Below are 12,889 nucleotides of genomic sequence, written 5' to 3' on the forward strand. Positions count from 1 at the left end.
CTGCAAACATCAATGTACCTACCATGTGCCTGGGACCAATGCTAGGCTTTGGAGTTACAGTGACAATTGGATACAGGAAGACACAGAAGCAAAATGGCTGGGTCATTTCAAGCTATGCTAAGGACTTTGGAAACTATCCTAAGGGCAGTAGGGAGTCATCAGTGGATATTGAGCAGGGGAGCCACATAGTCGTTTGTGTTAGAAGAGCTCTTTTGATGCAAGGTAGAGAAAGCTCTGGTGACAGACCAGAGTTCAAGTCTTAGACCTACCTTCAAAAACAGGGTAGTCTTACCACTAATCAGAAAGCCTTTTGTGAGCAGGAATTGGGCTTTGTTCATCCCTGTATCCACAGAGCTGGGCAGACAGTAAGTACTCAGTAAGTACTAAACAGATGAATGAGTGATGACAAGGGGATGAGATTAGACGCCTTCTTCTCCAGAGGCCCCCAGCACCAGCTCTGGCACTTAGTCTCTAGTGTCCTGAGCTGTCCTACAGGGATCCTCTGGCCACTGCCTATGGACTAACATCTCCAGCAGCCAGACTGTGGGCTGCTGTGCCCTCAGTGGTGCCAATCACAGCTAATCCCAACCTTGGGCGGTGGTACTCACTGATATCACTTCCTCCTGCCCAGACAGTACCTGGCATCCAACCCAGGGCTGGACACCACACAAGGGCTGCCTGGTCAGAATATGCCAGAGGCTGGCTGGGAACCTGTAGGCCAGCTCTCCACTTTCCCAAGGGACCAGTGGCCTGGCCAGGGAAGGGTTGCCAATGTCGGGGTGGAGACTAGAGGGCTGGGCTAACAAGGCTGGGGACCACAAAGAGTGCACATCCACCGCAGGACCCTGCTCTATGCAGAAGCTGCCTCTGGTGGGTGACAGCCTGCCCTCTCCTCTCCCTTTCTTTCCCCAGCACACAGCACAGGAACATTCAATTCCCATTTTGTCCATTCCTCCAGTCCCAGCCCTCAATGTCCCAGCCCCAGGCGAGCCTGGGGCTCCCAAAGCTCCCTCGCAGGGAGGCTCACATGATTCAGGCATTTGGCTTGGCACAGTCAGCATTTAGTTCTATGGGGTTCTGAGATGGTGTATGTGTTCATGAGAGTGTGCATGACCACATGTGTGACTGTGTCTGAGGTGACTGCCCATATGTGTGTGTGTACATGGGAGTCTGTGACTGTCAATCGTATCTGAGGAGTGTGTCATTGTTGGGTCTGTGTTAGTGCCTGCCAGTGTCAGCTGACATGAGCCCATGTGGTTGGGCCTGTACAACAGCATCTGAACCAGGGTCTGCGTGGAACTGTCCGAATTTAGCCACAGGTGTGGATGTAAGCCACACTGTGTGGTGTCAGAAAGGTGGTGCTGCCCTGTGTAAGAAGGAACCTTACATTCAGCCCATGTGTGTGTAGATGTGCATACACATGCTTATGTACATGCGTGCAAGCACACACATTCACAGAGAAGCATTTCTTATTTAAACTTGGGCTGTGATGAATAGTTTGGTAGGGGGAAAATATGAAACCTCAGCAGCCGCTTTCCCTGGTCCTGTGGGAAATGGGGGATGAGAGTGAGGTTGGAGGTTGGAACAATGTGCTCCCCCACCTCACATGCCCTGCTCAGAAGACTGGGAGGGGCTGGCTCTAGGGACAGGGAAAACTGGCTGCATCCCTTCCCATTCCCCAGAGAGGCCAGAGTGGAGAAAAAGAGCTCACTTTCTGAGGACTAGTTCACTTTATCCCTGTTACTGCTGCTTCATTAGGAACACAGACTATAATGGATAGGAAAACTGAGGCCTGGAGATGAGACACTACCTACCTTTGCCCAGGTCTCAAAGAGTATAGCTGGTTCTTGAACTGGGGCCTCCTGAGTCTGAGTCCAGGACCTTTTCCCCTTCACAAGACAGCCTTCAAGCCTGGCTCTTGGAAGGAGACCCCCAAATGCCTGGATGGTGCTGCTTAAAGACAGGGAGGTCCTATCTGACAACTGGGCACCCAGGGGCCCAGCTCCCCTCTCTTAAGTCTCTCCTTGCTCTCTCTTGACCATACTCCCCACAACACACACTCAGCGCACAGCAGTGACTCAGACTGATGGCCCTTCAGCTTAAAATGGGGGTAATTTTCTAGTGACCACGAGGCAAGTAACTGTCCGGGAATGTATGGGTCAGTGTTGGGGAGGGGAGCTGTGTGGGCCCAGCCTGCACAGGAAAGCAAGGAAGAAACATGAGAGGACTCTCTCCTCCCATCTCTCCCCAGAGCTCACCCTCTTAGAAGGAATGTCCGGGCTCAGGATTCCCCCCCCACTCCATTCTCCCACAGCTCAGCCTGTACCCACTCTGGTCTCCTCCCTCCTTTCCCCAAACACAGAGTGGATCAGCCTGGCAGAGGGGAGAGGCAGAAGCCAGGGATAGGGAGGGGTACAGAGGCCCTGGGCCTAGGAACCTGAGGGAAGGGAGTGCTTTGAGGCTGTCTCAGGTCTGGGAAAATCCTTCTCCCACACACCCCCTCAGCAAATAGCTCTGTCCCCAGAGCCCATCTCCCTCTCCACATTGACCCCAATGGAGGAATCAGGAGAGGGGAACAGAGAGGAGCTTTGTTTGGTCCTATTACCTCCCCAGGAGTGTCCCTCCTCCACCCACCAGGACAGTCCCCGCTTCCCCGTCAATGCGCCCTGCTGTAGGATTATTCTAGGAGGGACAGAAGGAGCCGAGCCAGAAACGCCTCGAAAGAACTTAAGAATTGGGGCCCGATATCCCCTTCAGGCGGTGGATGTCCTCCTACAATTCCCACTGTTAGCAGTGCAGGTGGAGACTAGGCAGCTGATCAGTCCTAGGACACCGTGGTACTGCAGAGCCCACCTGAAGCTCAAAGGAGCCATTTCTACCTCTGCTCCAGGCGCAAAAGGGGACACAAGCCGGGGGCCACGCACACCCAGCCCTTTCCCTGTCCAGGCGGTCGGAGGAACGCGGCAACCCTCCTCCCGCTCTCTCCCAGCACAGCTGAGGGCTCCTCGCAGCCTCCTCCCATTGGCCAGGCGCTCCGCGGTGTCCACCAATAAGCAGGCCGGATTCCGTCGCGGGCTGCCCCTAAAGCGCTGCGTTAACCTCTTGTGGGGCCGCGTTGGGCAGGCAGGACCGAGTCCGTCCTTAAATTTGAAGAGCGGACGAGCGCCACCCGCTCCAGGAGGAGGTACAGTCGAGGGGAGTTATGCGCGGAACTGAGACCAGGAGAGGCCCGGACCTCTCCTCCAAGAGAATAGAACCGGCGCCGGCTGCGCATGGCAGCTGAGAAGGAGCTTATGTTGGCAAGACTGTAGGAAAAAGTATTTAACGAGGAGGGAAACAAATCATATTTCCTTCTCTGGCTTCCCACCCCTGGTGCCTGGAAAAGCAACCCCAAGGGACGTTTACCCCCAAAAGAACCCTATCCCTCTGTGAACGCTGACCCACGACCCTCTGCCATTTCTAGATTCTTGCCCACCCCCACCTCTCCAGTAATTTCCATGGGACAGTCTGAAACCTCAGCTTTCATATGTGAACTGTAGGAAGAGCTGGGTGTGTTGGTGGGGAACTGCAGCTTAGGAGGCAAGAGATCTCCAAAGTGGGCTTTCCAGGTTTGGAAGGAAGATGGTACAGAGGGATAAGTGAGAGGACAACAGGAGAAAGTGCCCCATAGTCCTGTGCAGCCCCAGAGCTGCAGAGAACCCCTCTTGTGATCACCAACTTACTGTGTGACCCTAGGTAAGTGGCTTCCCCTATCTGGACCTCAGTTTCCTCATTAGTAAAGAGGGTGGGGGGCATGGACCACAGGCTTTCTCAGGTCTCTTCTGCCTCTAAATTGATGATATAAACTAACCATAACTGAGCTGCTCTGAGAAGACAAGCACCAGATACAAGTAGGGCTACAAAGCTCTCTAAAGGGAGTCCTTTCTGGCACTCTCCCATGAGCGGGAGGTGTTCCTGTGGGTGATGAGACATGCTTACCACTGCTGCCAGAGATCTGCCCAGCACACCAGGACGCTCTGAGCAGGGAGGAAGGGGATTTCTGAGTGCCCTCCACCTCCACTCTGCCTGCCCCTTGGCTGCCCTCCCCTTGGCTCCCACCCTTTGGAAGTTTCATCCCGCTGAGCTTTGGCTGCTGTTTACAGCAGGTGGGGTGGGTGCTGCTCATAAAAGGGGGCCAACTGACCTCCCTTAGCAGGTTCCTGTGGGCACCCCAGAGGGGTCTCTGAGAAGAATCTGTCTCATCTGCCTGGAGCCAAGACTTTCAGGGACCACAACCCAGACTGGAGGAAGTGTCTCCCCTCTCCCAGGCCCCAGGAAAGGGCTTGGCAAACCCTTATCGCCTGAGAAGCAGCTGCTGGAGAAATACCTTAGCAGCTGACTCACTGCCCTCCCTTCTTCACAACCGCCTCCCACTGGGCCCCACACCAGGCCTTTGAGAGACCCTGAGAGGGAAAGAAAGAACAGGGGGAAAGCGCCCCCAGCTGAGTTGGCCCAGGCTCTGGGGAGGGTGTGTTTAGCATAATCCAGACTGTTGCAGCAGTGCGGTTGAGGTGGGGTTGGTTTACCCAGCAAATGGCCTTCATGTGGGATTGGTTATTCTTAAGAGACTGCTCAGCTGAGGCCTCTGACCTCCTAGTACTGACTCACCCCAGCATTGATGGACAATTGATATACTGATGGCATTGCCCTCCAGGGTACAAGGCCCTGTCCCTCCATCAGTAGTTACTGTGAGCCAGGTGCTGGGATCCAGCAGGTGGACAAGATACAGACCTTGCCTTAGGGAGTTCACAGGGTGGCAAACAGGCAATTCTTGAACAGGGGAAGTGTCTACTGTAGTTGAGGAAGGACTGGGTATGAGGGACTGTGGATGCTTCGCTGTTCTCCTTGGCTCCCAAGGGCCTTGGTTTCCCTGTCTGTCAAATACAGGTATGCAACTTCCTTATCTCACTGGGTAATTGTAAGGATTAAATAAGATGATGCATACGAAAGCACTTCAGAAGGTCAAAACCACAACAGAAATATAGTATCATGGTGGTAAGTTCTGGCAAACTGGGAAGAAGGAGAATATCTAAGTCAATGGGTTTCTATACTTATTTTGTCCTGGATTCTGTGATCATGGTCTGCTTGGGGAAAAGACCACCTCCCTGTATCGGCTCCAAGCTCAGCTCAGCTCAGGCCAGAGTAAGGCTTTTAGGAGCTACAGTTTTCATAATAATAAAGGCTAACAGTTATAGAGTACTAAATCCATACTAGGCACCATTCTGTTATATGTATTTACTGTATGTGTATGCTGTATGTACATGTTATACATACTTACTCATCTTTCCTCATCCTATAAGGTGAGTAATAAGCACCTAACAAATACTTGATCTTCATGACAATGCTATATGGTAGGAACTATTACTTCCCCTTACAGATGAGGAAACTGAGGCACTGAGAAGTAAAATAACTTAGCAAGTAGTGCAGCTAGGAGTCAAAAGCCATTCTATCTGACTGCAGACCTTGTACTCATCCCCTGCTCCCTGCAGACAGATACTCATGTGGGTCTGAACCATTCTCAGAGGGCCGTTCTGTTCAACCCTTCTGGACTGGGGCAGGCTCTGAATATTCCATGACAGAAAGGGCTAACAAATCCAGACCTTGGATCAATCCCCCAGAAGCCAGTCCTTAATTGCTCACAAGGTGGGACCCCAGGGACTGAAGCAAAGCCCCCCCACCATCTCTTCCAACCCTTTCCAACCAGCACATTCCCTTCGTCAGTAAATAATCAATGAACAGCAGTAACATTTCCTTACATATTTATAATTTTTTAGGGAGAAAAAAAATAAGCACCTACAATGTACCAGTCACTGGGTGCTTGATTCATATTATACAATATAATATAAAACATTAATATTTATTAATATTAATACTATAAGAGGTAACATTTATTGAGTAGTTATTATGTAACAGGGACTGTTCTAAGTGCTTTATGTGTATTAACTTGTTTAATTGTCACATCAGTCCTAACTGTACAAAGGAGGAAATGAAACAGAGAAAGGTTAATTAACTTTCCCAAGATCAACCAATATTTTTCAGACTTCTTGGTTTCAGAAAAATATATTTTACATCATTACCAAGTATATATACATACACACACACACACACAACTGAGATGAAAATTTCACCAGGTATTTGACTTCACTATGTGCAACGCACTCTGATATCGCCTGCTCTATTTTGTTGTGTTTTATTTTTTCTTCGATTCTGGTCGTGACCTAGTAAGTTGATTTCACAACCCGTTAATGAGTCACCTCCACCCACTGTTTGAATGGCACTGAGTCATGGCTAGATGTAACAAGGCCAGGATTCAAACCCAAGTAATATGGCTCCCAAGCGCCTAATCTCTTGGTGTAAAGAATGGCTTGGAAGAGGGAAACACTAGAGGCATGAAGGCAGGTGGGGGCTATGATGATGAGGAGAATGAAAGCCTCCATAATCCCACCACCTTGCATTCCAGCAAAAGATAATACAAAAGTCAGTAATACTGCCTTTGGGTGCCCATCACTGGCATAGACACACAGTTACTCTTTTATTTAGCCTTCCCATGAAGGAAGTAGGGTGGACCGAGGAACAGTCCCAGGCAATCTAAAACAGTTTAACCAAGGGTCACAAGGCCAGAATTAGAACCCAGTGTCCTGTCACCTGGTCTAAGGATGCTTTCATACCCTCCACAGCTCACCTTTGAAGATAATGATGGTGAGGCTAGAGATGGCAGTGGCCGTGGGGGCGGAGATAATGTGGTGGCAGTGGCGATAGTAAGGATAGAAATGGTAATGGTGGGTACTGGCGATGTGGGTAGTGGTTAGGTGGGTAGTAGTGGTGGTGTTAATGATGGCAAGAAGAGTAATGGAGGTGGTGGTAGCAGGGCCGGGGGCCCCACCACAACAGCATCTGCACCCCCTTCCCAAGGTAAGCTAACTCCCCTACCTCTCCACCTCCTTCCTTAGCACTTCCCTGAGCACCTGGACCACTTCGCAGAGAACATGGAGGACTTCTCCAATGATCTGTTCAGCAGTTTCTTTGATGACCCTGTGCTGGATGAGAAGAGCCCTCTACTGGACATGGAACTGGAATCCCCCACACCAGGCATCCAGGCTGAGCACAGCTACTCCCTGAGCGGTGATTCAGCACCTCAGAGCCCCCTTGTGCCCATCAAGATGGAGGACACCACCCAAGGTAAGAAATTAGAAGGGCCCAGAGATAGCACAGGCCCAGAAGGCCCAGGAGAGGAGGAAGCTTTTGAGAAATCAGAAGCAGGCACTGCAGGCTGAGACTCCCAGAGGCTCCCAAAGGGGCTGCCCACAAACACCTCTCCAGGGGAGGGCTGCCTTTTCATTCTTTCTCAGATCAAACCAGTATGGACACTTCTCAAAAAGGTTTTTGCTGATTTAGATCGGGGCAAGCAGGGGGTGGATCCTGGACCAGTAGTATTACCAGGGTCCTTGTTAGAAATATAAATTCTCAGTCCCATCCAGACCTGCTGGATCAGAAACCCTGTGGATAGGGCTCAGCCTTCCAGGTGATTCTGACACAAGCTTGGATTTGAGAACCACTGACTTAGAGGGAATAGTCAGGGGAAGAAACAGTAAATGTGGGCAAGTTACCAAGCCTCTAGAACCTTCCCACCTCCCCATACTCTAATGGCCTCTGAGATGCTACCTGGGAGACATGTCTGCACCCTAATTTAATTACTGAAGGAAGGGTTCTCTGAAGTTCCCCTGTGCCCCCAGCCCCCTTTTAAGCAAAGGCCTCTTTGAGTCTTTCCTTTCAGGTAATCAACATTCGAGAACTCCAGACTGTGCCCCACCTGGAAATGGTCCCTTTGGGCATTCAGTCCTGGCGTCGTCCTATCTGGCTAGGTGATCATGGCCATGTCTCTTGACCCCTATAAGGTTCAGTTTCTCCATCTACAAATGGGTATAAAAACGTGAATTATTTCATTTATTTCTCATAACTCACAGGGGAAGTAGGATCAGTTTTATCATAATCTCCTTTTGTCTCATAAGGAAAATGAATTCTGAAAAGCTGAGTTGTTTAGGTCACACACAGTAAAATGCAGAACAGGGACTCGGAAGCCCAAAAGCCCCTTGATACTAAACCTCCCTTGCCACCACCACATTTGCCAGCACAAGGGACAGCAAGGGGTACTGGGTTGGAAACAAACAAGCTTTGATGTGCATCCTGGTACCTCCACTACCTGCTGTGTGATCTCGGGCAAGTTACTTAACCTCTCAGCCTCAGTTCCTCAATTCGAAAATGAAGATACTACATACCATGAGAATTCTGGCCTGGATTTAAATATATATACATCAAATACCCAGCTCAGAGCTCCAGACATAATATATATATCAAGAACTAGTGGCTATTTTCATTATGCATATAAAAGTCCTATTAAAACTATAATGGCTAGAATAATAAAGAGGGTTCTTATTCCTCTTTCCCTTCAAAGGACCATGGTCTTGAGTCAGTTTCTCAATATTCTCATCTATTAACTGGGGAGAGTAACAGTGCCTGCCCTATAGGATTGTTGGGAGAAATAAATTATTTCGTGGGTATCAAGGACTGAGAGCTGCACTCAGTGTAAGAAGTGTGAGCTGCTTCTGAGGATCTCTGAGACTCCATGGGCAGAGACAGGACTTTGTATGTCACCCACCCCCTGCGCCTGTGAGGGAAGGAACACCTTCTGGGGTTTTAAATGGCTCCAGAGCTTGTGACTGTGGAGGTCTCAGCTTCCCTGCATGCCCTGGCCTCAGCCAAGCCTCTGGAAGTCACCTCAGGGAGGCCTCAGTCCCTAGCTGGGGGCAGGGCAGGGTGCGGGGTGGACTCCCTCACATGGCACATTCTCCATCAACCCCCACTGTGCTAACCCAGCCACTGCTTGGCCACCCCAAGTCTATTTTTAGAGCAGTTTGTCTGTGGGCCACTTGCAGGGGCCAGCTTCCCGGAGGCCGGCAGCCTGGCCCTGTAATTTGGGAAGATTGTAGGTGTTCCTGGAGCCCAGGGGCTGCAGGGTGGGGCCTGGCCTCTGAAGTGGGATCAGGCAGCCAGCTGTTGACCCCTCTCCCCAACCACAGCAGGCCCCAGAGGCCAGAGTCCCTTCTAGTCCTTCCCCTGCATGGTGGCTCCCCAGAGCCCTGACTCACTGCTGCTTCTCTGGCTGCTAGGTACTGGGGCCGTCCTAAGCAGGGCTGACTTGGGATAGAGGACTCTAGGTGCCTATCAGGAAAAGGAGTGATGCCTGCCAGCCTATAGCCAGGAGGCCCACTGGTTGGGCAGGTGGTCGATGCTACCCTGGGAACAGACTCACCCCTCATCCGCAACATGGCCCAGTCACCAGGTCCTGTGGAGTCTTCCTTAAATTTATCTCAGTGTGTTCCTTTCTCTCCATTCCCACTGCCACTTCCCATGCTCAGTCCTCATCTTCTCTTGCTGGATGATTTTAAAGCCCTCTACAGTCTCCCTGCCTTCAGTTTGCCTGCAGCCAGTCCAGTCTCCACACACAGGCAGAGTGATTTTTTTAACATTACAAATCTGAGCATGCTTCAAACTCTTGAGTGCTTTCCCATGACCTTTAGGACAAAAATCATAGCTTGAAGCCTACCCTCAGGGCCATGCCACCCCTGCTGGCATCCCTCACCCCATCTTCCCCTTCCCTTTCCATTCCAACCACACTAAAGTGCTTGTGACTCTCACTAGGTCCCCATTGCCTGGTAGAGTGTTCAGCAAATGTTTACCGAACAGCAATAATTTTATCAATAATAGCTACCACTTATTGAACATTTACTTCTTGTCAGTCACTTTTACAGATGAGGCAACTAAGGCTCGGAGAGGTTAAGCACATCACCTAAGGTCACACAGCCAGTCAGGAGGGGTCCAGGTCTGTTGTCCAAGCCTTCTTCATGTGCTGCTGAATGAAGAAGATGCTGGCCTCTGGGATGCTGTCCCCTCACCTCTTATGACCCTCACTCACTCCTCCTTTCCACCTTACAAGTGCCACTACCACCACCACCACCATCACCCCCGCCCTTTCCTGCCTGCCCCCCAGTACACCCTAGCGTCTCTCCTCAGTCCATTCCAGAGAAGCTCCTACAGGGAAGGAATGGGGCAGAGCCCTCTGCTCTGGGAGTCCCCTGAGCCTGGGTCCTGCCCCCTTCCCCAGACATGGGACATGGAGCATGGGTGCTGGGACACAAACTGTGCTCCATCATGGTGAAGCAGGAGCAAAGCTCAGAGCTGCCCACGGACCCCCTGGCCGCCTCCACAGCTGTGGTCACCGCCACCGCCATGGCCACCACCCCGCTACTGGGGCTCAGCCCCCTGTCCAGGCTGCCCATCCCTCACCAGGTGAGCTGGGGCACTGTTTGTAGGGGTTGGGGGAGGGAGAAGGGGTGGTGGGTCTCTGTGGGAAGAGGTGTCCAAAGCCCTGCACACCCCAAGGCTCTGTGACCTGGGAGCAGTGTGATCTTTGGGATTGAGAGTCGGAACTCCCAGACCAGGCTTCTGTGAAGCTCTTGGGCTGCGCCTTCACCATCCTAGAGTTGGCACAAACCATAGCACCCTTAGAATAATCTGGGGCCTTCACTGTATGTGGAAGAAAGGGACCCAGGCAGGGCTGGGCATCAGGGGCCTGGTCCAGGGTCTCAGAGATGAAGACAGCCCAGGCCATTTTAAAAAGGAAGGAGGAGCATAATGGAAATACAAAAGTTATGCTGTATTTCAATTTTTTATATTCATGAGATTAATATTTTTAGCCCACAATCTCATGTCACCTCCCACCCCCATAAATGTGTAGATAACAGCATTCAGCTATAGAACCAAAGCTGACATCGGAAGACCCCTCTAGGAATGTGAGGCCCAGACCCCTGGCCCCTGGGAGAGGCCCTGCCTGGGTCCCAGCTGGTCTCCCACTTGTGCTCTGGGTGCATTGCATTTCTTTTTCTTCCTCATCTTCCTTCTCTGTAACATGGGAGCATCAACTGCCACTAAGGGGCTTCTAGCCCTGAGTCTACATGTGAGGGTCATCTTGAAACCCCTGGAGACCAGGCTTGGCTGGGCCTGCCCCCTGCTGGCTAATCAAAATATAAGTGCCCAAATGGAAGAAGGGTGGGCCCCTCTGGGCCCCCTCCCCACCCCACCACTGCCCTGAAGGATAAGGGTTGACAGCAGATGTGACGCACCTTTTGTGGCCATCTACAAGACTAACTCACGGACCCCTCAGGCCTTGCCAAAGCAGGAAGGGGAGGCATGACAGCAGCAGAAGCTGGGCTCTTGGAGCTTGGGCACATGCCTTAGAGAAGGAAACTGAGGAGCTAAGCAACTTGTCCAAAATCCCAGTCAGAAACAATGGAGCTTCTTTCCAAGCTCAGCCCACCAGGCCCCACACTTGCCACTGTAGTGAGATCATGACACTCAAGTGGAAGGCACAGGAACCAGGATTTGGCATAGTCACTACTGAGCTGTGTGACCCCTCTAAGTGCTGTCACCCTCTGCACCGTGGTCCCTTTATCTGTCAATTGAGGACTGACCAGGGAATCTCCAAGGCCCCTGCCAACTTGACCCTTCTGTGATTCTTACTCATCTGCCTAAATTTGGGATTCTGCATCCCACCCATAATATCATGATCTCTCTCTCTCTGCTGGCTGTGGACCCAAAGGGGAGAAATCCAGAGGGTCCTGAAATCCAGCACCCAACACAGGCCTCAAAGAGACACCACTTATATGTGTGTTGTCATCACATGTAGGAAGCCGTGCATGTTCTAGATGTCCTTTTTGGGACAGCAAGTTGGAATATAAAAAAATAGGAATGGACATTTGTTGAAAGCATCAGTCTAATTCCATCAGTCCCTTGCTTAAAACCCATTAGGGGCTCCTCATTGTTTCAAACTTCTTCATCTGGACTCTCCCCTGACATGCCTCCCCCGCCCCAGATCTTCTGATCTTGTTTCCCATCACTCCACCCCTGACACATCTCTACACTCTGAACACCCTGAAAACTTGCAGTTTCCAGACCCAGCCATGCTTTCTAGCTTCTACGCCTTTGCAGTTGCTTTTCCCTCTGTTTGGAATGTCTTTCTTCTCACTTAAGTACCTGGCCCCTCCTTCACCAAGAATACTCTAATTTATACTTCCAGACTCATTTCAGACTTCAGCTACCAGAGAGCTTTCTCTGAGCCCCTAGCCAGTTAATGTGTCTTTCATCTGTGCTGTTGTTACCATTTACTGAGCAGGTACAATGCCGGACAAGCTGTGTACCAAGGCCAATGTGGCCTCTGCAGTCAGTGCAGGGTCAGCCTCCACCAAAAAGATGACCCAGGCTTCAAAGGCCACAGGAAGCTCTCATCCTCTGAGTTTAAGGACTGGACTACACTAACTACTTGGCCACCATTCTCTTCTCTTGGGTCTGACTTAGCTTCTCCAAGCATGACAACTTGCCTCTGATCCCTCTGGCCTGTGCCCAGAACCCTGTGCCCAACTACCCCCTTAATTGTGTAAGACAGGCCACCAGGGGAGGGTGGGAGGTTGAGTGGCACAGTAGAGACAACCCCAGGGGCAGCTGGGGCAGCTGGACTTGTCTCTTCATCAGGCCCCAGGAGAGATGACTCAGCTGCCAGCAATCAAAGCAGAACCCCAGGAGGTCAGCCGGTTCCTCAAAGTGACACCAGGTAAGTGTGTCCAGAGAGGGACTCTTCCTTTCTAGTCTTGAGTAGACAGATCTCCCTACTCCCTTGGTCCAGCCCACCCATCTCCCTTGAAACCCCCCATTTCTCACCAGAATAACCTCTTCTCCTTACCCTGCCACCTGTCCATCCCTCAAGCTTCTTCATACTCATCTGCCTAAATTTGGGATT

At 51.2% G+C, this 12,889-nt stretch overlaps 1 protein-coding gene across 4 annotated transcripts in view; it reads left to right on the plus strand.

Annotated features, from left to right (window-relative positions):
• The window catches only part of CREB3L1 (cAMP responsive element binding protein 3 like 1), a 41,408-nt gene that overhangs the window by 11,855 nt on the left and 16,664 nt on the right, over nt 1–12,889 (plus strand). For 3 of the 4 annotated variants that reach the window (XM_036891702.2, XM_036891703.2, XM_057507618.1), the window contains exons 2-4: nt 6,990–7,218; nt 10,202–10,386; nt 12,625–12,703. In XM_036891702.2, the coding sequence (XP_036747597.1) occupies nt 6,990–7,218; nt 10,202–10,386; nt 12,625–12,703 (493 nt within the window). Of the gene's footprint in view, nt 1–3,598; nt 3,736–6,989; nt 7,219–10,201; nt 10,387–12,624; nt 12,704–12,889 lie in introns of those variants that run through there. The other variant, XM_036891704.2, reaches the window with a different exon arrangement.

The sequence above is a fragment of the Manis pentadactyla genome, chromosome 9 (genome assembly GCF_030020395.1).
Source record: "Manis pentadactyla isolate mManPen7 chromosome 9, mManPen7.hap1, whole genome shotgun sequence".
Taxonomy (NCBI): domain Eukaryota; kingdom Metazoa; phylum Chordata; class Mammalia; order Pholidota; family Manidae; genus Manis; species Manis pentadactyla.